Source organism: Rhamphochromis sp. 'chilingali', assembly GCF_963969265.1.
Source record: "Rhamphochromis sp. 'chilingali' genome assembly, chromosome: 19".
Taxonomy (NCBI): domain Eukaryota; kingdom Metazoa; phylum Chordata; class Actinopteri; order Cichliformes; family Cichlidae; genus Rhamphochromis; species Rhamphochromis sp. 'chilingali'.
This window is the reverse complement of record NC_137946.1, coordinates 13,596,388-13,620,263: the sequence shown is the minus strand read 5'-3', so window position 1 is coordinate 13,620,263 and position 23,876 is coordinate 13,596,388. Positions and strand designations below refer to the sequence as shown.

Sequence of the window (23,876 nt, the reverse complement as noted above, 5' to 3'; positions counted from 1 at the left end):
GAGATTTCTCAGGCTCTATTCCCTGCAAAAATCTGAGAAAACCCCCTTTCAGTAGATTTGCTTGACATACGATGCGAGTCCAAGTGATAGAAAAAGGGAATATGGCGACAGAAATAAAAGATTGCACACAAAAGCTTGGGGGGGGGGGGGGGGGGGGGGGGGTGTTTAGAGCTCACGTGAGCAAGGAAAACTAGGAAATAAGTCCTACACAAGTACCCTCAATATAAATTAAACTTTATAAAAATTTAAAACCCACACATCGATTTAGACAACTGTTATGTTTTCATCACTCCTCCCCTCTTAATTGGAGAACTATGCTGAGCCATGCAAGAAAAAGGGAGATATCCCACTACCGTTAGCGCCCTGATAAAACTAACCGCCTCAGATGAGCATGATTTAAGCATGACATATTTGGATGCTTTTCAAAGGTAACATGCATAAAACTCCAGGTGTGCTTCTTCCACAATATTTTTATTTTAAATTGCTTAAAATGAAATACTCCCACCTTTTTTTTTTTTTTTTTATTTCTTTTTTATTTTATAAGTCTTGGTCAAAAAAAAAAAAAAAAAAAAAAAAAAAAAAAAAAAGAATACTTTGGCTTTGAGACCTTTATTTTTATTTATCATTTCAAACTATAAAAATGTCACCACTACTTGCTGTGAAATCACTTCTAATAAGTACACTGTAAGATGTGATAAACTGGTTTTAAAAAGGGATTCTTCAGACTGTCGATAAAAACTGTATACTGGATGTGCATTGGCTTTTTTTCTTCCTTCAGAAGGGCCTGTTGGATCTTCCTTTGGTTGTTTTTATGCACAGTTAGGTCCTTCAAAACAACATCATGTGCTGCCGCTTGTGACAATCTAAAAAACACAGGGTGGGGGGGGGGGGGGGGTGTTATGCAGCATGTAAAGCCTACTGTCTGTATAGAAGGTCAAACAGAGGACCGGCCAACTTAAAGAGGCGTGGGATGCCTTTTCTTTACATAATCGTCCCTGCGCCTGATTGGATGAGATGAACAGCAATTAAAAAATGTGAGGTTGAGGGTTTTAGATCTTCGTTATTACATATATCAAGCCGGCAATATGAAATGTTATTAAGGAGGCGCAGTCAAGACTGCATCCCACACGTCCTCTGTCAAGGGGACTTCATTGTATTTTTTTGTCCCACTTTACTTTGACCGTACCCTGTATCATGTTAAGCGAATGCTAGACATTGTAGTGACATTACGGAAGCACAGCAATGGACATTGGGCGAGATGTTATGATGGATAGCTATACACAGTATTTACAGCAGGTTAGAAAGACTAAAACTGGCTTAACAGACTTCCTCTGACAAGAAACCTTTCACTTAGAGGGCAGAAGGACACGGAGGAACATCACAAATACGATAAGTGATACAAAAGTTTTGTCATTTCTGACCAACACCCCTAAAAATACCCATTTGCTGCTTGGAATTCTGTGACTGAAATGTTTAAAAGTTAGGGTGCGTCCTTTATCAAAAATGTATGTATTCAAAATGATTTTTTTCCCTTCAATAATGAAATCTGTATGACAGTGATCAGTGAGAACCTTTGAGAAACAGTGCCCATCCCACATAGAAAAAGCAAACCTGGAAAAAGTGAGCTGATTGTGAGAAGAAAAATGATTTCTCTGTTCTGTTTGTGCCATTCTCAAGCAGCAAATGGTGTCGTAGCCCTGTTGGCTAAGGCCTTTAAAAAAAGAGACAAAGAGTGGGTTATGCTAAACAGGTGGCACTGTGAGTGAAGGTGGAAAGCAGCAGAGGTATAAAACTTCTGTGTATCTGATCTCAAAGAAAAAAAAAATAAAACTGGAGGGGAGGGTGGCAGCAGGAGCCAGGAGTCTACATTGATTCACCAAGAGAATCATCATCATCCAGAGATAGGGGCAGGTAGAGATCCTGCGGAGATCCAGAGGAGCACAATTACTTTCGTAAACTCAAACTAAAGAGCAAAAAAATAAATAAAACACAAAAAGACAACAGGCAACAAGATGAAAGGTCAGGAGAGGAGGAGAGGTTAGGGTACCTTCTGCTTGTTGTTGAGGCCTGGACTGGTAGGGGTGGAGGTGGGGGAATGCTTGGAAATCGGGGTGGACAGCTGGCTGCTGGAGCCCGTCCCGTTGGCTGGGAGAGCCAACGCAGAAGTAAAGAGTGGGGAGGAAGACAAAGAGGGATGAGGGAGGAGGAGAGGGGAAAGAAGTAGAAGAGGTAAAAATAGAGTGGATTAGAAAGTTTGCAAGAGAAGCAAAAAGGAGAGCAAGTCCTGAACTGTGGCCTCATTTGGCCGTGATGTACAGGGACCCTGCTGGTCCAGGTTTTAGGAGGCTGACAAGTTCTGTTTGTTAGGTGACGTTTTATTCACTCGCTCTGCGTCTCCGCGACGTTGCTAGGATTCTGTGTGTGTGGAACACCGTTTATATCTAAGAGCAGTGTGATGTGATGTAGCCGTGAGTGTTAAGTGGCTTGAAAGACTTTTTGTCTATAAGAGATGAAAAGAGCTTGAGCCAGATGGCCGGTCTAAGTTTAAGCCAGCGACTGTTGGAAACACAAGGTGGATAAAGCTTCATTGTAAAGCCGCTGGCTTCGTTTAAACACTCGGGCAGATCGACAGAAACCCCACAGCCAAACAGAGAAATCACAAGTCCCATTATCCTGGGCTCTTTAAATAAAATAACTGCACTCTCTGCTCAGTCTGTGTGGGAGAGCTGCTCGTGTTTAGATGTACTGATTTTTGAGACACTCAGCTGTGAAAAGGGCCAAAGACATCAAACGAACACAGAAAGTTGCCCGCACTGCCACGGTTTGGGTCTCAGATTTCTACATCTGGAATATTTATTCGGCTTCCGCAGAAAACCCCTCGCATTGTGTGGTTGTTTTGATTGCACATTACTGCATGTCATTGTGTACTTTAACGCTGGCACAATGGCAAACGCACACTAATACAAACTGCTATTCAGTATGTCATGGTATGTGTGTTAAAAGAAGCAGAAAAAAAAAAAAAGCAGAGATGTTGGTGGTAGAATAAACTAATCCTCCATTTCAAATGAATAAAAAAAAAGAGTAGTACTGGGATTTCTAAATACTGTAATACCTCAATACTGCCCAAGTCTGCTGTAAAAGAGCCGTATTAGGACACGAATTCTGTAAAGTGCGAGTCTTGCTATGATCACGCCGTTTTTAAAGTGTACAGATTCCCTAGTAAATCCCTGAGACTGTTCAATTTTTCATAACATTAAAACATCCGTTTCTATTAAGGATTCAAAGCATAACTCAAAACATTACTGTTGTTGGGTGGAAACATCCGTTTTATATGGTTGTTTTAGTTTAAAGGCTTTTTCATTTGAATATATTAAGGTGTTAAGACTTGTTATGCCATAGCAAACGGCATAAACGACAATCATTCCAAAGCATAGAAAATCTAATTTCATTAAACTCATCAGTACTATTGATTAACTGACATAAATATGCACTTCCTTTCATGCCTCACGGGAATTACAAATGTGCTTAATGGGTAAATAGTTTACTGCCTCCACACGATGCTGGCCCACCACCTGCTGTGTTGGAGTCCAGACATTTACCATTGGTGATCAATAAATATCCATGACAGCCAAATGACTGAGGAAACCTGTAGAGAGCAGGAGACCTCACCTATTATGTAATGCAGCAACAGTACATGAAGAAGAAGAAAAAGAAAAAAAAGAAGGGGCAAGCACTCCATATTCCTCAAGTTGTTTTGTTTGCTCGTTTTAAATCATGCCGACGATTTTAATAAAAACTATTCAGCCGCTGAATGGTAAAGCTATGTAAACCCGATGGTACGATTTTCCTCACATGAAATATTTAAGCGTGAACCAGCTGTAGAGCCTCCATGCTCTCTCGCCTCCTGGATGTTATTATTAAATGTTAAAAAGTGCTTGATCGTCAAACAAACAGCTCAAAGCTGTTTAAATTGGCTTTGTTTACTTTTCATGTTTTATTCATGCTTTTAAAGAAACTACAGCAGAAAGATTATACTAAAGCTCAGAAGACCCACAACAAAGAAAAGCCCCCAGTTTATGCTGAGATTGAGTTTTTAACTATTTACTGCCTTTTAATCAAAATTACACAGAATAAAATTCAGGTAATATTTAAAGAAAAAAAGGTGTGATTAATGATGTCATGGCATATTTTTCCTTTCAGATTAAGTCAAAGGTCAACATCAGTTACGTGAATCTGCTACAGTATCATCTTGTAGTTTCATTCACTTAAACAGAAAAGACCCTGTTTTAAATTTTACACCAGCTTTGATTTCTAAGGTGTGGTCGGCTGCTTTTAAAAAAAGGGAAGGGCTAGAGTGTAGGTGAGATGTATCGGGCTCACTCGATTCAGCAGGAGACTTGCAGCGCTTGATTGGACCAGGACTCTTGGCTGAACCTCGCTGAGCTTTGGGTCCCTTCATCACTCTGCATTCTGTAAAGAGAGAGAAAATAAAAAGCACAAAGAAAGTAGTGAATAACATTTTTTCCCCTACCAACAGAATAATTGAGCTGCTCATACTCCCCAGTAGAAGGTTTTTCAAAATGTCTGAAATGAACCCACATGAACCCACCGTTCATGCCTCGAGTTCAACGTGTTCATTTCTGTTACGTCCTTTTTTTCCTCCAGCAGCTTTTTCCTTTGTTGCCAACCTCACATTTTAAAAATTGTGTGTAATCAATTATGATACATTTCTTCCCCCCCCCAACAACAATTTGGTGTTACAATAAACACAACATGCATGTAGGAATGTGCAGTCCATTCTGGGTCACTGTATTAATCAGGGTAGACAGACTCCAGACACTGCTACTCCTCCCGCTGCATCTTCCCCTCTGTTTGTACCGTCAGGCTCTCTTCCCTCCCTTCCTCCTCTCTTCCACTTTTGATGCTAATTATACTATCTGTCCTCCCTTCGTCTCCTGAGATCTCGCCACGTCTGTCTTGTCTCCTTCTCTCTCAACCTTCACACACCGTTGGGTACAGGCGCACATTCACGTGCTATTGTTTCCAAGGTGTGCCACCACGCATCTGACAGTACCTCAGACTAGCAGCTTGTCAAATCTTCTCAGTGGTCTCAAAGCAGAATAGAGTCTGTTAGAGTCCCTTTTGGCTTTTGTTAATGTTGCAACTGCATAAACAGACCTGCAGGTACTCATGCACTCCTTTCAGTCGGCATATTTATCATAAGGAGTGTGAAAAAATAAATAAAAATACTCGGGCGATATTAATCCATTTTGGTAGCAGTAATCATGTGATTGAATATATTTTTCCCATGTAGATCTTTCAAAGGTCATCTCCAGCCCAGAAAATGTTAAAGAAATATTTCATAGCATATTTGTCGTGTGTCTTTCTTGCCCGTACAGATTCTTAAATTTGAAAAAATGTCTGCTTGATCTCTATAATTTGTTATAGATACAGCCATCCATACCGTGATGAATCACAGAGAAGCCAGTCTCATCAACTCCACTGAAGCCAACTCAGAAATGCCTGCTTGAGCCACTCAGCCATTTTATTTAGCATTGGCCCCAAGATTATTATAGGCTGAATGAAATGATTTAGCTCGAGTTCAGTGGGGGGAGTACACAGTTAGAAAAAGAACGCAGATCATTATAAACTAACCGGCATCTCCATCCTGCCGAGAATCTTACAAGAAACGAAAAGAGACGAAGGTAACATAATGATGGTTATGAACCCTGCATCAGCACTGCGTTAACATAAAAAGGCAGACTGAATGTTTCGAGGAGAGCACATTAGGTGGAAGTAGGTTGTTAAAAATAGGGATTTCAAGTCTGCGGGGAGAAACTCAGAGGGTTGGCTTTATATTTTCTCTCCTTGACTTCTCAGCAGTATCACCACCAACAGATCAGCTGGCCTAAACCTGTCACAGGACAGATTAATGGCTCTTCTTTTTCCTGCCTTTTCCCATCCCTGCTGCCGGGTGCAGATAAGACTTCTCTCAGCCTCCTTTTTAGCCTCCCTCACACATATACAATTCCATCCACAGAGCATTGTACATGAATAAAACCTGATGAAAAGGATACATTTCTTCATCTCTGTAGACACACACACACACACACACACACACACACACACACACACACACAGAGTACACTTTTTGGATGCTCATGTGCAGCGTTAATTCCATCTTGCACAACAACTCTAGAAATTGGTCATAAAATTGTGCAAATGAAGCCGTGCAGAGGATTCATGGACAAATATGTTAACGTCATTTGCAGTTACAGGTCATCTCTCTATACAGCTGATATTACTGCATGATAGTTCAGTCTCAATGTATTTTTTTATTTATATAGCACCAAATCATAACAGCAGTCGCTTCAAGGTGCTTTATCATGTAAACTAAATATTATAAAGTAGCCCTACAATACTAGAGGGAAAACCCCAACAATCCAATGATCCCATTTGAGCAAGCATTTGGCAACAGTGGGAAGGAAAAACTCCTTTTAACAGGAAGAAATCTCCACCAGAACCAGGCTCAGGGAGGGGCAGCCATCGGCCATGACTGGTCAGGGCTGAGGGGAGGAAGACAGGATATAAAAACACTGATCCAGCCCAAACTATAAGCCTTTATCAAAAGGAAGCCTAATCTTAAGAACAGAGAGCGTGTCTTGTCTCTTGAATCCAAAGTGGGAGCTGGTTCCACAGAAGAGGGGGCCTTAAATGGGAGGCAGAGCCTTCAGCCTTAACTTTTAAACACTAGAGAAACCACAAGTAAGCTTTCAGTCTGAGAGCAAAGTTCTCCAGTGGGATGATATGGTTCTATGAGGGCTTTAAGATAAGATGGGGGCTGATTAGCAAAGCCCTTACATGTCAGGAGCAGGATTTTAAACTTGAGTCTGGATAACTGATCACTACTGTGGCTTTTTTTAAAAAAAAAAAAAAAAAAAAAAAAAGGGAGATCATAAACTGTTCAACCCCTCCTCCGACAAGCTGCATTACAGTGTGTGGCTACTCGCTTAAGTTGATTCCATAATGGGATGCAAAACAGACCAATTCAATCATGCTTACTAACCATTCTCATCCAAAGAGAAGTCGTCCTGTGCGTAGCGGAATTTCTCTGGTCCGCATGCAATGAAGACGTCATCATCGCCAAAGAAATCTTGGAGGCAGGTGACCTATTAAGACACAATACAGTAAATTTGAGAAACTGGAATATAAAATATAAAAGTAGAGTCTACTGGCTCTACCGTTTTACTACAAACATAAGAGGCTGTGGACTCAAATATCCCAAATTAATTCCACAATACCAAACCTGATATTGGAAAGCATGCAGGAACTATAAAATAAAGAAGGCATTAAAAACCTCACTTTGGGACCAAGTCCCAGATTCCAAGGTATAGTCAAAGTGTGCTGCTAATCCATGGGCTTTGGCTTTAATAACATTCCTCATGTGTATATGGTTAGGCCTTTGAAGAAAGCCTAGATATTTTCTACAATCTATGACAAGGACTAAGACTACCAAGATTCCAAGGCAGAAAAATAAAGCCAAAACCCTACATTGACCAGATGTCGATAGTTGTGGTTCCAAGTCATCAGGTACTATAGAAAGAGTACCCTCATGTATCTTTTATACCGTCCATGGTCGTGGCTGATTCGTGCCAGCCTGTCTAAAGAGTTTAAGTTGCTTTGATGTGGCCACAGACCAACTAATTTGTCCTGTCAGCCATCAGCCTTTTAAATAACTCAATGTGCTTTTAATGATGTTTATCTTATATCGTGCTTTGCTATATTGTTGCGCAATTACCATTGATGGTTGACCACATACAGGAGCTGTCAAGTGGGTGATACTGTCCTCTAGGAAAACACTGATTCGAACGCACAGACAATAGAAAATACTTTACTGAACACACTCAGGCACAACAGTGCTTTGAGCTAAACTAAGAGCAGCTAGCATGCTAACCTAGTTAATTAGCAATAAAGGTACAGCAGAATGAGAAAGCATGGAGGCTCAGGCATTTAGCCCCTTTCATTGCACCAATGTGTTCAACTGAATATTGATCCACTGCCCATACATAAAATATAAAGACATTCTCAATTGTACTCCTGTTCCCTCCATTTATCCTGGAGTTAATAGGAGTACATGCCATAATGGCAATCCATCCAACATATTTAAAAAAAAAAAAAAAAAAACCCACACGCAAATCTGTACCCGATTCTAGTGACAAGGAAAGTTTCAGGGACCACCAAGTCCTTCATATTTTTCTTCTCCAAGGAGCAGAAATAGCTGCACAAATCCGGCAGTTGCGGAGGTGTTTTAATCTGAATAAAAGACTGACGGATCTAGGTTAGGAGCATGTCACTAGCAAAAGTAACGTTTAAAAGGCCAACTGAAAATCAGAATCTTACTATAGAAGCTACGATTATGAGTTTGCCAAGAGGACTGCCAGCTCAAATGTCTATCACTGTATGTTAGATATGCTAAATGAAAACACACACACACACACACACACACTCCGGTTTACGTGAATGAAATCACTAAATAAAAACTTCCGATCTTCAGGTTGTAGCAGACCTGTGTGTTTTGCTCGTCTTGTTTACATACCTTTAGATTCATGTAACAAAACATTAACACAAAAGGCACAAAAAACCCCAGACAGATGACAATGTTACACCTTTACTGTAATGTTTAAATGATTCGACTTCCTTCCCCGGGGTCTTTTCACTCTAAAGCAGCTGTTGACACAATATGGCTTACTGTATGGACAGATGTCTTTGTGCCACACCTTCTCCCCCGTTCTCCATTATACGGACTCTGTTACCAGCTCAGACACGCCTATTAAAGCCATTCAAGCTAAACACTGCTCTTCTTTCTTGTGCTGATGAGATCTGTTACAAAGCATATCAGTCAAATTTCCACTCTGCCTTTCAACACCTGTTGAAATCTCTTCCTTCTCGTTTAGAATTATAGGATCAAAGCACTACTACAAGTGAACTACAGATAACTTGCCCTTTATTTAAAGATGGAATTTGCTTTTTTTTTTTTTTTTTTATTTAAAAGCACGTCAGTTTTCACCAACGCAAGACTGTTTAGAGATCCACATGCTGAAAAACAGCCCCATGTTGGGGCCCATGCCAGGGTCAAGATGCATCATGGGTTGCCACTGTGATACACATTCAAACTATGAGCTCTGGATAATTTGGGATCTCACCACCCCAGCAGCTGCAATGTTGGTTCTCCGTCCTGCTAGACAAGCTAAAAGTGTGTGGTGGTGACTTGTTGGCGTGGCATCCAACAGCTGTACCCTCCTCTGTGCCCCACAATATTTCCCCCCCCATCACGGGCCTTTCAGAGCCCTGCCGAGGTACAGAGATGGTGCTTCGACTCCAGGGATCAAAACCTAATTGGTTTTTCAGCTGGGGCTAATTTACAGGCTACACACTTGGGTTCTCTTTAGTGTTCGTTATCAGGAAATTGGATACATACATACTACTTTCATTAGGTTAAACTGTTGTATGGCAAGAAGGGCACCTGACAGTTAATCATAATATGGAAGCATTAGTAGGTGTTCTTTCTACCCTTAAGGCGAGTGGGTGGAGGAAAGGAGATGAAAATGGGCCGAAACAGCGTGGGTGGGTAGACGCTACTGCATGTTTTTAATAGCTTTAGGAACAGAGATGATTAAAGGGATAATGTTTTAATCCTATAGTCTGCTACTTTATTCTTTAACAGATCGCTACTTAAATTTAAGATTCTGGCTGCCTGGCACGCAAGACCACTTTAACTTCCAACAACATGTCTAATCTCTGATGGGAGAATTCAGTATGAATGCTTCAAAACAAAAGATACTGAATGGGATTAAACATTGAAATGTCTGAACAATTGTACTGCTGCAAAGAAATTTAACTCATACTGGCTTCCAAAGCTAAACTCCTCACCCGTTCTCTTATCAGAGGCTGAAAGGAAATTAGCCTTACGTTCAAGCTTCCATAGTAAAAAACACCCAAAAACCCACCAAATTTCCTATCAAGAGCTTTGGACTTTTAAATGTTTTCAAAGTCCTAAATCCACATTGTATGATTACAGTGTCAAACTCTGCCCAAACCTCCATCTTGCGTCAAAGTCAGCAAGCCTGTTGTGTATTAATAGTGACTAACACGCCATAAAATTGGCCTGATAAGTTTGTACAGTTGGCAGAAATTTGTGAGGAAAAAACAAACAAACAAAAAACTGCTCTGCATGTGATTAGATCAAATGTAAAATGTCAGAGTCCATTTAGAAACATGGCATGAATGAGGAAGGCACATGCCGGCTTGGGAGCGCTTAGGTTAGGAAGCATCCTCCCTCGATCTGAGAAGGTCAACCTCACCCATCTGGCAAAGGGGTCCGTGAGGAGGACAATGAGCCGACCTGATGCCATTTTACTTAAATGGATCAAAAGTGCTGTCATACTGCATTTATACATATTACGCTTGTACTGCACATGTCAGGGTGAGTGTACCCATCTCTGCATTTACTGGGATGATATGGGCGTATTTTTTCTGAAAAACTGGCTCTTTACAGACTCCAGGTGCCCTCCACCCTCTGTCCCACCAAGCCCATCCCTAATCTCTGCCTCACCAGCTGTCAGGTCCACATGACCCCCAGGAAAAAGGGAAGAAAAAAAAAAAAACAAAACCCACCAGCAAGCATGTAGGGAACCTCCAATAACAGCGACTGAATTATTCAGAGTTTCTTTAACCCAACTTGGCAAGGGCAAACGCCCTTTAACTGGATGATGGTCTTCAGTTCCCCAATGCCAATTAAGAAGTGGGTGGAACCACGGTACTTAATTTCTGCAAAACAGAAACCTCCTGGGGTGAACAGTAGTTTTACCTCTCAGAGGTAATTTGAGAAATTTGGCTCCATATGTGCAGCACAATACGATCTCTATGAAACTATTTGGAAAAAGCACTGTAGGATAACAGTTTTAGCCATTGTCATAAAACACGACTGATATTAATAACATAGCAAAATAAGTGCTGTACTTGCACAGGATCAGAGCCACCCTTTACCACAACTGGAGGTAGTCTGTACCCTCAGCTTTCCAGCATATGGCATGCTACACATTCTTGTTTCAGGTGCAACTAAAATGCCTTTGTGCAAAGCAGCAGGGAGCATTTTCAAACAAAGCTATGCATCCTTTGTCTTCCCCCCCCCCCCCTTTTCTTTTAAGGACAGCTGGTTAATATTGACTTCAGCTCGGCCATTCAGCTGCAGTCTGAGCAGAAATGATTCACAAAGACTTGCATCCATCCATTTGTAAAAATAGTCACAATAATTCCTGTCAGTGCAAAAGTAAAGCTACTCAGTGCTGCATTCCAACAATTTCACTAACCACTACTCACCTTACGAACAGTAACGACTGAACATAAGCTTTAATGAGTCAACAGAAGGTTAAACACTGGAATAGAGTAGTGCGTAACTGATTACACACATCTGATGTGCTCTGCAAAGTATTCTCATATCAGCCTAAGGAGAGAAAAAAAAAAAAAAAAAAAAAGGACCTTGCTTTTTTCAGCCTATGGGTAAAAACACCCACAGTCTCTTCACTGAGCACACAGACCTGATCAATATCAGTACCTCTGCACTGAGTGGAATATTCCTCCAAAATACACACTCTCCAGTTTATTCATTTCAGACAAGTATAAAAAAGCAGCACATTAGATTATCTTTTAGGACAGCAGCAGCTCAGGTACTGAGAATTTCAGGACAAATTTAGTAAATTGAAAAAGAAAGAAAAAAAAAAGGGGGGGTGCATTTGGACATCAGTAATTGCTTTACAGGAAACTGCTACCAGTTGCCTTTCTGACCCATCTATGACCTTCATGCACCAGCGTACTGCTTGTGCGTTATCGTAGGTGCTCTGGATGCATTTGGAGCACAGATGAGCCAGTTAGGCACAGATATCTGCACAGTCATGGGGACCAGCTGGTGCCTGATGCCGTTTTAACCCCACCCCTCTCGACCCCACGGAAGCAGGCTTTCCATTTAGCTGACTGATGTGGCCTTAACATTATTAAACAGTGCTTCCTCCTCTTCTCCCCCAGGTCATGCTCACTTGTTGATGTGGTGCTCATTGCATGAAAGTGGGGCTGTTAGAAGCTTGTACATGTATGCTTATTCCCTCTATGTCTGCTTGCAGTGCTTCATCACGAGGGACCACGCCCCTCCGTCACCCTGCCTGTCTGCTTGACTCAGTTTAGCTGCATTTGCGTGCACGCAAATGCAGTGAGCTTTTGACGGATGAGGACTAGAGGGCAGGGCAGGTAAGACCCAGCGTAAAGAGCACACTCAGCGCATTACAACCATTGTCACAAACTGAATCCATCACGGTGGAGCTTATTGCCATGACAACTGCTTCTGCAGTATGGCAAAAGCAGACACTGCTAGAGCACTGATAACCAGGGAAAAGCAGGCTTTTCTTGCCCGGTAGCAGATGTATTTTAGTCGTTAAGAAGCTTTGAACCCGAGCATACATCCGTCTATTAATTCAGTGAATAATTTGTTACCATAGTTATTAACCGCTAAAGTGAACTGGAATCTTTTGTTCTCTGACAATAACAGCGCGACCTTGTGCCTGAAGCATCCATCCCCCCCCCCCTCCCCCTCTGATTGTTTAACAAATTCATTTTAAATGTTAAAAAAAAAAACAAAAAAAAAAAAAAAAAAAAAACATGAAATTACTGTCAATGCAAAAAGAAAAGCTGATTTTCTGCCTGTGACTGATTCGGTCATAAATGCAATGCAGCCTCAGAAAAGAGGATTTTTTAATTGAATACTTCCTCAGTCACATCTTACTTTCTCTTAATCTCAAGCAAACCTTAAAAACTAAAGATCCCAACCCGAGTCTTAATATTAAACACTCAAATCTGTTAAAGCTCTCTGCTCTGCTCCAGACTTGTGATAATGCACCAGGACAAAACGACACAGCAGCACAATGCATCATCAAGACGTTTCACAAATGATATTTGATTATGGCGTCTGTTAGACGATAACCTTTTCTTAAGTGCAATTCAAATGAGCAAGCAGTGAATCTTAAATGCAAATCAGAGCCAGTCTCCTCTGCAGACACCTCTATCAAAGAGGAAAGAATACAAAATGGCTGCCAGCAATTAGACGCTCTCCAACCTGATGTAGAAGCAGTGAGGGCAAATGAAGTAATGCACTTTTTTTCCCCCTCCATAGACTCAGGGAATAATTAGCCCCCCCATCAGTGCAAATAAAATGATTCTAATTTGCTGTAAGAATGGTAATCCTGAAGCCACTGGCCCCACCCTTCCTGATTGGGCTGCAAGCAGCAGCATTTGAGGGAAAAATGGGAGTGATTTTGTTCACAGCACTTGCAAAGAGGGGCGAGCGGGCTGTCTGCAGAGTCCATTAAGGAAAAGAGGAACGTCAAAGCATGAAAAGCAGCCATTTTAAAAATGCCAGGAAGACAACCTGCAACGCCTTCTCAAATTTTGGGCACCAGCAGAGCTGATAAAAAAAAAACGCACATACATACACACACGCTAGAGTGTGCTCACACAAGTCACACCCAATGATGGAATGCAAGCAGGTAAAATAAACATGACATGTGGTCTTTTTTTTTTTAATATTTTCAATACTAAAGGGTTGCTTTGATAGTAAACTCTCACACCCACTACAGGATGTGGTATCTGACAGACCGGTCCACACCAGCTGGGCTCTCTTTGTGCCTGGGATGTGGTCTCCTAGCAACCAGTCCCAGCAGCTATCGCAGCGGAATGGGAAGAGGAGGATCGGCGCAGAGTCAGGGAGGGGTGGGCACTGCATCAATATTGCTTCTACCATATCACCTCCACCACAGAGCAGCTGCAATGTGCCTCTGCACACAAAGACGCCATAATAACGTGCACTGCGTTTCTCACATTTCTGTGCATTAATGTGAAACGGGGAGTCGCAGGCAGGAGCAACAGATCAGCAGACGTGAATTGTGAAAAAAAAAAAAAGCTAGAGCTACCATGATGGCAGCACAATCAATATGCACTGATTGGAATGCCTGCAATATGATGGCTGTTGATGGTGTGACCACAATTCATTTATCATTACGCATGTGTGTGAGGGAAGAGGGAGGAGGGGAGGGATAAGGTGATTTCCATCTCCAGCAGGAGCTTCGGGAGAAAACCAGTACAAGACCCGGGGCGGCCAGACTGCACCCAAGGGACAGAGCATTAAAATCAAATAGCCTCCCATCTATCATTTCAGAACACCTCCCCTCCTCCAAGACGCATCGCTTTCCAGCATTATTAATACAAAAAGAAAAAGGCAGTTCAACATGTAAGAGATACCCCAGTCAGTAATGCATTTGTAATCAATAAGACAGGAAAAGAGGGTTTGCGCCTAAGAATAGGCAAACATTTAACCATATCAAAGAGAGGATTGAGGAACAGATGCACACACACGTTCCTCATCCCTGCATCTGCCAATTTGCAGCGCTTCACACTAGTCTGGAACTCACAGGTATACAGGAGTAACGTTATCATGAGAAAAGCAAGATCAGTTATACTATTACGGTTTAATAAAGTCAAAAAGGTCACCTCTGCAGACAAATCTGAAAGCACAATCCTCTCCATAGCCAACCTTTTTTGTAATGCCACACACACACCTTTACAGTGACATCTCTTGATATTAAGGAATTAGTTAAGTGCATCATCTCAAACCTTTCCACAGCCTTACAGCTGGGTGATGCTGTATGGTTGCGGCTGCGCTTTAAAAGTATCCCAATAAAGTGTGAGCATGAATAATATATTACCGGTATGTCCTTTTAGCTTAGCTGGTGTGTCGAGTAAACAATAGCATCCCCAGGGAACGACTTTTAGGCAATATTAAAATGTGCGTGTGGGCGTCTCATGCGGACATTTTTCTTGGTTTTAGGTAAATTCATATCGTTAAAAACGGCAGCTCGGTAAACTAGTATATATGTGAAATAGATAGACTTAAATATAATATTGGTACAGTGACCATGTCCCAGTCTAATGGATTCTCCCACAATCGGCAGCCAGTTGGGTTCAAGATCAACAAATGGCTGATAATTTTACCTGGTTTGACAAACTGAGCTAGTCATATAAAAAGACCAACATTGCAGACTTTGAGATGATAGACTAGTAATCCTGTTACTGTGCAGGTTTGTCTATACCTGCATTTTTACCCTACACATGTGCCGTAAGGGTAGAAATTTAACCAAACGGGTAAAATACAAAAATTCAGAAAATAAGGCAACCTCTTGGCCAGTAAGGATGTCAAGCATTTATCTTAAAATTAGAACAGATGAATGTCAGCACTTTCATTCTGGAATCATTCTTCCAAGCACGAGAGGATGTCTTGACTGGTTGTTCGAACAATGGTCATTCGGTGTCACAATGTTTGCCTCCGAATGGGAACAAAATGGCAACAATACAGGGCCGAGCCCTTTTTGCACACTATAGTGGGAAGACATCAGAACTCCGCAGGACTTTTAAGCTTTTCAAAGCCAGATGGGACTCAGAAATACCAGTGGCCTAAAACCAGCTGAGCAACAAAAGGTTGGCAGGCAAGACTCTAATGTCTCTGACCACAACACAGGTGACTAGGTAGCATCAGAGAAAAAAAGTCTGAAGACAAACTGCTGACAGCGAAGGTCATACAAAGGTTGTTCCCACAGACGCTTGGAGTTCTCATGGAGCGACTAAGTCATTGTTGGCTGAGGTTATGACAGAACAATAGGATTTTGTGGGCATCTTGTGTCACTTTTGAAAGTCATTGGAGTTAAAAGGAAACCACTGATGAGGCAACAAGATCGTTTTGTCTGGTTTTTTACATTTCTAAGCTAATTATTCTGCTTCCTGCTTTCTCTTGATCCCGTTCATCACTGCCTGTGTGGGGGCAGATGTATGAATGACACACTGTCGTCAATCCGACCACAAATTTTCCTATTGTGAGACTTCGTTTACATACAGTACTGTACTGCCTTTATTTCACTTATTTCTCAAACAGAGGGCTCTATCCCAAATTAAACAAATGCAGACATAGAACTCCATCCGCAGCATGGTTCATTTGAATTTTAGCAGGTTAGACATTTTCATATGCACATCACATGCTGTAAAGTCAGATTTTCAGTAGCACGTGTGAGCCAATAACTTTATATCACGGCGTAAAGTGACAATACCTGCTTGCCATCCAGAGTGTAGATCCTCTTAACCACGCCACTCTCCAGTTTAATGGCCTCCGTGATGTCAGTGAGCACCTGCTCAAAGGAGTGTGCGGTCTTCTTATTGAGCAGGAAGCGGACAGCTTTGCGTGGCTTCACGCCGCTACGCATGACCGTTACGAGCTTGGGTCGAATAAAGTCCTTGGTCTCCCTGGACTCACCGGCAGCCTTGGCAGCTAAGGACTGCATGTTCTTCTGGCTTGCTGAGGCCTTTACATTCACAGACCAGTTGGGGTTGACGTTCTTTGTGTAGTCAACTTTCTTGTAGAAGTTCTCTGATGCGCAAACATAGCTTTCCCCTGCAGAGTCAAAGAGAAATTGGGTTAGTGTGTCGTAACACGCATATTATTCAACTTTGGCACCTGAGAGTCCCGCAGCGTCTCTCTACTCAAAGATTTGAACCTTCAGGAACTTTCAAGACTAGTAGGAGGGAAGAAAAGGTTTTTAAAATGACTGAAAATCACTTTATAGACATTAGCATGGCTGCTGAGGTCTTGTTTGAAGTTCACAGACAGGCTTTGAACCACCAGGCTGCGTTGCCATGAATATTTGCAAAATTTGGATCACTGGATTGCCACAAACTTACCCCATTTTACTGAGATGGTAGCACCATTACGACAAATACCATTAGAATTAACCCCTCTCCACTCAGTATGGAAACAAACTTGTTTCATGCTTTACCACTTTGGATCAGTCCTTGCTTTGAAACCTGAGGTAATAAGATAAATGTAGACTGTTTAATAACCATGTGTCAATGATTGCTCTTCATATACCGAATGATTGCCACATTTTCCTAAAATATCTGCTGTATTCATCATCAGTTCATAGTTTTCACTGCAAGCTAGACTTTAAAGACAAAAGGCTGCTGGGGGACAGAGGGAGGGGAAGAAAAAAAAATCTGGCAAAAAGGAGGCAATCCAGAAGGCAACAATTAGGCCAAATGTGGAGAAATTGCAGAAGAGACAAGAGGAACAAAACGGGATTACACTGTGCAGAGGAGATTGAACAATTAATTATATCTCACAAAAGGAAGCACAATGAAATAGCCCCGCCACCCACAGTGCTAACTCTGCACCCCTGCTCGACACACATATACACAAAGATAATACACACACACACTCCTATCTTTCCTAAGCAGCTCAAGCGGCAGAGATGATCACCTCATTTTAGACAAATTAAGCTGCAGTTTATCTTCCAGCTTTACCCAAAACTCACCCTGTCTACCTCATCCCTCAGCAGCCTTAAAGGAATCTCGCAAAGTCAAGTCTGTGTGCGAGTGGAGAGAAAGAGGGGAGAAGAAAAAAAAAAAAAAAAAAAAATCTGGGATGTTTTACTTTCTAAATATTATACCTGAGAAACCCTCATTCAAAAAAAAGAAGGGGGGGGGGAGACAGGACTGGGGTTTAAGCAGCATTTAACTAATATCGTTGCTCTCACTTCATCCATCTGACTTTCCCCCTTTTCAAATTGCATTATCCCTCTGACACATCCCATGTCGCAAATTCAGCTTCAGGCTGCTGCAAATAAGCGACAATTTGACTGGAACAGCAATTTGCGACAAGCAGGTCAACACATGGATCATCCGGTTTGATGTCGAGCGAAGATTTCCTTCAGTCACCATGTTTGGCAACTTTCACTACATAAATTTTTGGAGGCAAATGAATCACTTCTTGTCCTAGTCGGTGTTCTGGTGCCAAATGGAACAAGAGCAATCACGGTGGCAGCTGCTCTTAAGGGTGTCTACACTACTCCAGCTATCAGACAGAAATGCAAGCTGAACAGCTCCCCAGATTCTTACAGTAGCTATAATAATCGTGACTGCTGAATCAGAAAAATCCAAAAATCATAAAAAGGTGTAACTTCAATTTATTTGGATTTCTTCTCACTGTTGCTATGGGTACTGTGGGAAAGGTTTAATAAATATGCATAAAGAAATGTGGCTGGTGGTTTCTTCAATGATGAGATCCTAATGATTTCAATTAACAAACTGCTCTCTCATGCTGAGTGTAAAGATCCAACTTTAAAGTACAGAAGGAAGCCCTCTGAGAGTCTAAACTCAACACTGAATCCCATTAAGATCAAGACAGAAGACCCACTTTCAGCTTTATTAGCTGCAACAGGAATTCCCCAACAGCAAGATGCTAAAATACAATTTACATTTAAGAAATGAAAGAGCATGCATGTGGATGTTTAAAACAGACTGGCTCTTTCACTGCATTTCCCCATTTGTCTCGGTTTTTTTGCCTTTGTCAAAAGAAAAAAAAAATGTTTTAAATGTTTTAAACAACTTCCGTCAAACAAAACTGCCCAACTACCAAAAAAGTAGACCGATGTCAGTCAACTGCATAAACACAACTCTTTAGCCTAGAATTTAATACATCATATGGGAGATTAGAGAAGTCTAGACTGAACAGATTAGACTTGTAATCTCAAAAAACTGCAAGTTTTATGTTTCTTTCTAATACTTCTCAGCAAAGAAACTGGCGGGTATCTTGAGGGCCCACCTTTTCACAGCGGTTCTACCTTTACTAAAACCTTACAATGCACCAATATTTCATGGTGTTAAATCATACATTTGCTTGGTCCTGCTGGAACATTTTTACCTTCCTCTAGGTCATCCAAGGTTGTGATCTTGCGTGCACCATCAATAGTGAAGATGAAACGCACACCCTGTGGCAAATTGATGTGGTCGGACAGCGAGCGCGTCAAGTCGGCCAGGAGGGCATCAAAGGTGCGGAATCGGTCGTTGGCTACAGCGTACACGATGCCTTTGAAGAAGCGGTCTCCGTTGCGATAGAAGCGCACCTTTTTGGCTTTCTTCTCATTGGTGAGGGCCTGCAGAGTGCGTGTGCGGTAGAAGCTGCAATGGGCGCTGTGAGTAGGGCTGGGGAGTCCATTCATACGCCCGCCCCGCGGGGTACGAGAGGCCTTGTCTCGCTCATCAAAATGTCCAAAGTCTAGCTCCATGATGACTGAAAGTTATGGTGGTCGTGACAGATGTGTTGGGGTGGTGACCAGCTCCAGAGAGTCTAGGGAAAGAAGGAAACAAGTGCTTGTAATGTATCACCAGATACTGCAGTAGTATTAACGGTTAATGGTCGTATGTTCATGACATTTCACTCAGAGCAACATTTAATTCCATGATTGTGACTTATTCATAAATCTGCATCTAAATAAACCAAAATCCAGAGCTAGGTGAGGATTAGGCACAGGAATGAGATTAAGATGATTAGCCAATTGTATCGCTAATATTAAAACTGGAAACCAATAGTCATTGAAGTTAAATTTGTACAGTGCTGCCCTGGCACTGCCCGTTAATTGTTTGCTTCTAAGACAAGGAGTATGTGTCCACTCATGGCATCTGAGGAACTTAACACCCAGTGGATTTGCTATTTTTAATTCCCCTGATATTTATGCAGTATAAAACACGTATCCAATATAAAGTCAGTATAAAAACATGGACATGTTTTATAAGAAATTAAGAAAAGAAAAATATGCCGATCGGAATTCCACCAGGTGATAATTGTTGTTGCAAAAAGACTTGAGAAAACAGCTTTCTGACTTGACCTCCATCAACACTTTCCTATGAATTTATGGGTTAGACACTCATTTTGGGTCATACCAAATTTAAAAAAAAGAAGAAAAGTCAAGTCAGTTTTTAAGAACCTTGGTCATACCATGTTTCAGACTTATGAAACCACACATTCTTCGTTAACAAGGCGGAAACAATAATGCTGAGGCTTCAAAATGGGATTTGAGAAATTAATGCATGACATCTTGGTAGTAACGTTCATGCCCCTGTATTTATCCCACTGTTAGCAGGGAGCACAGCTAACAGGCTAATGTTTGCCTCCGTTTTCTTCTCTCCTAGACTGTCCTCACATCAACTATTTCAATAAAGCTGCTCTCATTTAAATCATTTTCCTTTTTTGTAGTTAAACAACATAATGAGCATTACATCATTATGACACACGGAGCACATTAAGGCTTCATGTTAACCAGCTGTCATTTATAAGCCATTTCCAAAGCTGGCACTGTGCGCAGCTAAAACCCTGATTTAATCATGATATCTAAAAGGAAAAACAAACAAAGCAAATAATTCAGAGACAGCTGCAGGTTATATTTACACAGAAAATAGTCACTCAGACACAGCAGCAACGGGACGCTTTCTCACATTCACTTAAATTAATTGCATAGCAGCCATATTGGTACTGCCTTGTTTTAGCCAAGGTATCCATGGCAACAGCCGGCACACCATTCTTCCTGAAAGAGGCGTGGCCAACCGGTGCATTTAAAGCTACACGTACTAAAACCGCTGGTCATCAATCCTGCATGTCAAACTAAAACTTTGTCACGCATGCATTAACATTTTAAAAATGATTTTTAAAATGTTAGTGCAGACTCTTTGAATTTCTACACATAAAATAGTATGACCCTAAAATACTCCAGATGCAGTGAGTGTGCAGCAGTACGTCTCACTGACCGTTACCACACTGCTTTATGTGGCATGTAGCACATGATAGCTCCCCCTCTTCTTCTGAAGTCCGCCTACAGACACCTCTGTGCAGCTGTCTCACTTGGCCAGATGAATCAGTAAGTGATGAATCAGTAAGCTAACCACTAACACAAAAGGTTTTGGAAATAATGATGATGTCAACTTGTATATTGTCCTATTAGATATCTGAGATATCAATGACATCAACGGAATCACAAGGAAATTATACGGCTCAACAACTCAAAAAAAAAAAATGCTTATTCTATGGAGGTTGACTGCCCAAGGTTTTATAGCAAAAGTAGTAGTCTGCTAGTTAATCTTCCACCTGATGACCACAAATAAACTTGCCAAAGCCACAAAAACTCATTGAAGAGCATCTTCAAACTGATACTTTTTCAACAACTGACACACAGACACCCATCAAACGCCCACACCCATTCACATGAAAGGGGAAGTGCAAAGTTTAAAGCCCCGATCTATGAGCAATGTCTCCCCAATTTAAACTTTAAAGGAGAGTATTCTTTTTAAAAACATATTTGACGAGACCGAGCCGAATAGCACAAATGTGAAGTGTCACATTTCTGTCACTTCTACGGGCCCCGATATCCTCACAGGACTTGTCATTATTGACTGAAAGGTCACTGGTCTTTGAACACAACTCCACTCCGAGTGGCATTTTAACAACTCAAGATTTGACTTTGACATTTTTCAAGTCACTGAAGACAGAATTCATTTGGCATCTTCTGCCACTGAAAGTCAATCTTGCGCCGTAATATGAGGCGGAGGTCCTCCAAATCATCAGGGAGTGTTTCAGTGGATGTAGTGAGGATATGAAATTTTAGGTGTCATTGTTTTGCAAAATTCTCAAACTAAAACTAAGCTTTTCACTTCCTTCTTCACATGCGAGTCATCTGATGTACAAAAAACACGGTTCGCTGCTTTCAGTAGACCCAACATGGTTATATGAAAATGAAGAAAGAAAGAAAAAAAAAAAAAAGGAAGCAGCTTGGAAAACAATAAAAATTTGAGGCCCCACCTTTTAACAACAAGCTGTTGTGCTGTGATATTCATTGCAAACATATATCCAGCCTTGGTGCTAATGTTAAGAAGGCCTAAACCAATTAGTCAAAACATGCACACAAACTGGTGAATGACACAATGTCACAGCCCATAATCCTCCACTATCCTGCCTCTTTTAGTACCACATGATTACAGCACTGTATATAGTATAACCATACTGACAAACGGGGGGTGGAAGAGATCACCACCCATCCATGTGGCAGGTCGACACCCCCCTTTCCCCACCAAGCATGCTAACCTTTGGCTGATCTGCTGACTGGTGTTTTATGATAAGCACACTGACAGGGGAGGGACTTCTGTGGACTGGGTGCTCCTTAGCTGACAAAGGCCAGGTTTCAAGCCCATCTGCTGCACTAATAAGCAGAGCGAGCAGTGACCCTTCCCCAGAAAAGCAACCACTAGGACAGTCCATTGTCTCAAACGGGGTGCCTGCCTTCAGAGTGACATCACCATCGCTGCTGCTCCTGCTGCAGCCGGCTCAGTCTCCTGCTCAAGTCCAGAAAATACATCCTCCCACAGCTTTTTAGTGTTAATCTGCACGGACACGACTGTTTAAAGATCACCTCTCTTTGTGGCTGACACACTTGACGTTATCAATCAATAAATCTGGTTAAAAATATGCGCGCTTTCCCCACTTCCAAATTAAGCGCAAACCTGGACATCAGGCAGCACTGCGGTATCATTGTGTGGTGTCATTGATATATTTGTCTGGTTCTGTGTTCCTGACTGAGCCACCCACACCCACTCCTGACAAACCAGCACCACATTATGACTCTCCAGTCCGCGTCAGGAAAATTGATCTGCGTGCGGTATGTCTCACACCAACACACGGAAAGGTAGGTATTAAAAAAGAGAGAATGAAAAATAAGAGCCACGAAAGGAAAAGTTTCATGACACTACTCTTTTCATTTATGATGGATGGCGTGTGGCCACATGGCAGAGACAGCAGCTTAAAATGCAAGTTCTGCTTGAAATGAAAGGGGAGGGTTGGGCGTGTGAACGCCACAATCCACCTGCTCAAGCCTAAATCTAAAAAAAAAAAAAAAAAAAAGCCTGATATAATCCCCTTCCAAAATGCAAAAAAATAAAATAATACAGTGATATTCAAAGTTGCCCCCTGAGAGTCAAAATCACTGCAATGTAATATATACTTTCTTTAAAAATCACTGAAGTCTGCTGATTATCCCACCCAGTAGCGGACTCACCTGCGTCGCTGATTGCGGAGTGTGTGGGGGAGTGGATGTGAGTGTGTGAGTCGATGCTGCAGGATAGCGGCACGCCGTCTCTCCCCTCGCCTTTGTCTGTTTCCGTCTGAGTGCCGGAGTCACTCCTTGCTTGAATCGAGCAGCCACTGGGTCCTAAAGAGCAGTGGATCCGCCCACTGAGGAAAAAAACTGTAGGTGCCAGTCAGTGTGGGCTGGGGTGGAGCTCCCATCAGGGTCACCAAAGGTAGTTCTAACGAGCAAATGAGCAAGAATTAAAGGTGGGGATTATTTACAAGTCATGGTTGAAAGATGAAAGCGGCTTTTATCATGTGATGCGTGAGGCAGATCTTTCTGTTAAGATGGGAGAAGAAAACTTATTCTTTTTTATTTAATTTTTTCCTGTAAGAATTTCAGCTATTTGTTTTATTTTGAAGATTGTGGCTTTCTGTGAGTGAACTGTGAGAGCTGAAGCTAAGGCATCACGAGTGCGTCCCTTTCAGACAAACCACAGTCTGATGCCTTTGGTCTGGTGGAGCTCTTTGTCAGGAGCAGATAAAAGCTTGACTAACTCGCAGTGATTGTATTTGGCTTTTTGTGTGTGTGTGTCTTCTCCTAAAGGAGGATTTCATTGTCGGTGAACTGTATATTAGTATCCCAGAAGTTGATTAAACATCAAGACTGCCCATGTTCAAAAGGGCGGCTTGCATTCAGCCAACTTGCTTTCTTGCAGAACATGTGCATTGTGAACATTTCCCACAGCTTCAATGGAAGGTGATTGTTTTCTGACTTGAATTCTACTTTTCAGTTGCGTGTTTGCTCTAGTGGAAACAGGAAAAATAAAATACCTGATAATGG

General features: G+C 41.7%; 1 protein-coding gene across 1 annotated transcript; it reads right to left on the bottom strand.

The window, feature by feature from the left end:
- Positions 1–555: 555 nt before the first annotated feature.
- LOC308387339 (neuronal migration protein doublecortin-like) lies at positions 556–23,177 on the bottom strand. Its single transcript, XM_080867298.1, has 7 exons — positions 23,022–23,177; positions 18,845–19,270; positions 16,200–16,540; positions 7,067–7,169; positions 4,381–4,470; positions 2,048–2,145; positions 556–1,920 (listed from the first exon to the last, which is right to left on the bottom strand). The coding sequence occupies exons 2-7, from the start codon at positions 19,206–19,208 to the stop codon at positions 1,864–1,866; spliced, it is 1,053 nt and encodes a 350-aa protein (XP_080723424.1). The 5' UTR covers positions 19,209–19,270; positions 23,022–23,177; the 3' UTR covers positions 556–1,863.
- Positions 23,178–23,876: the final 699 nt, after the last annotated feature.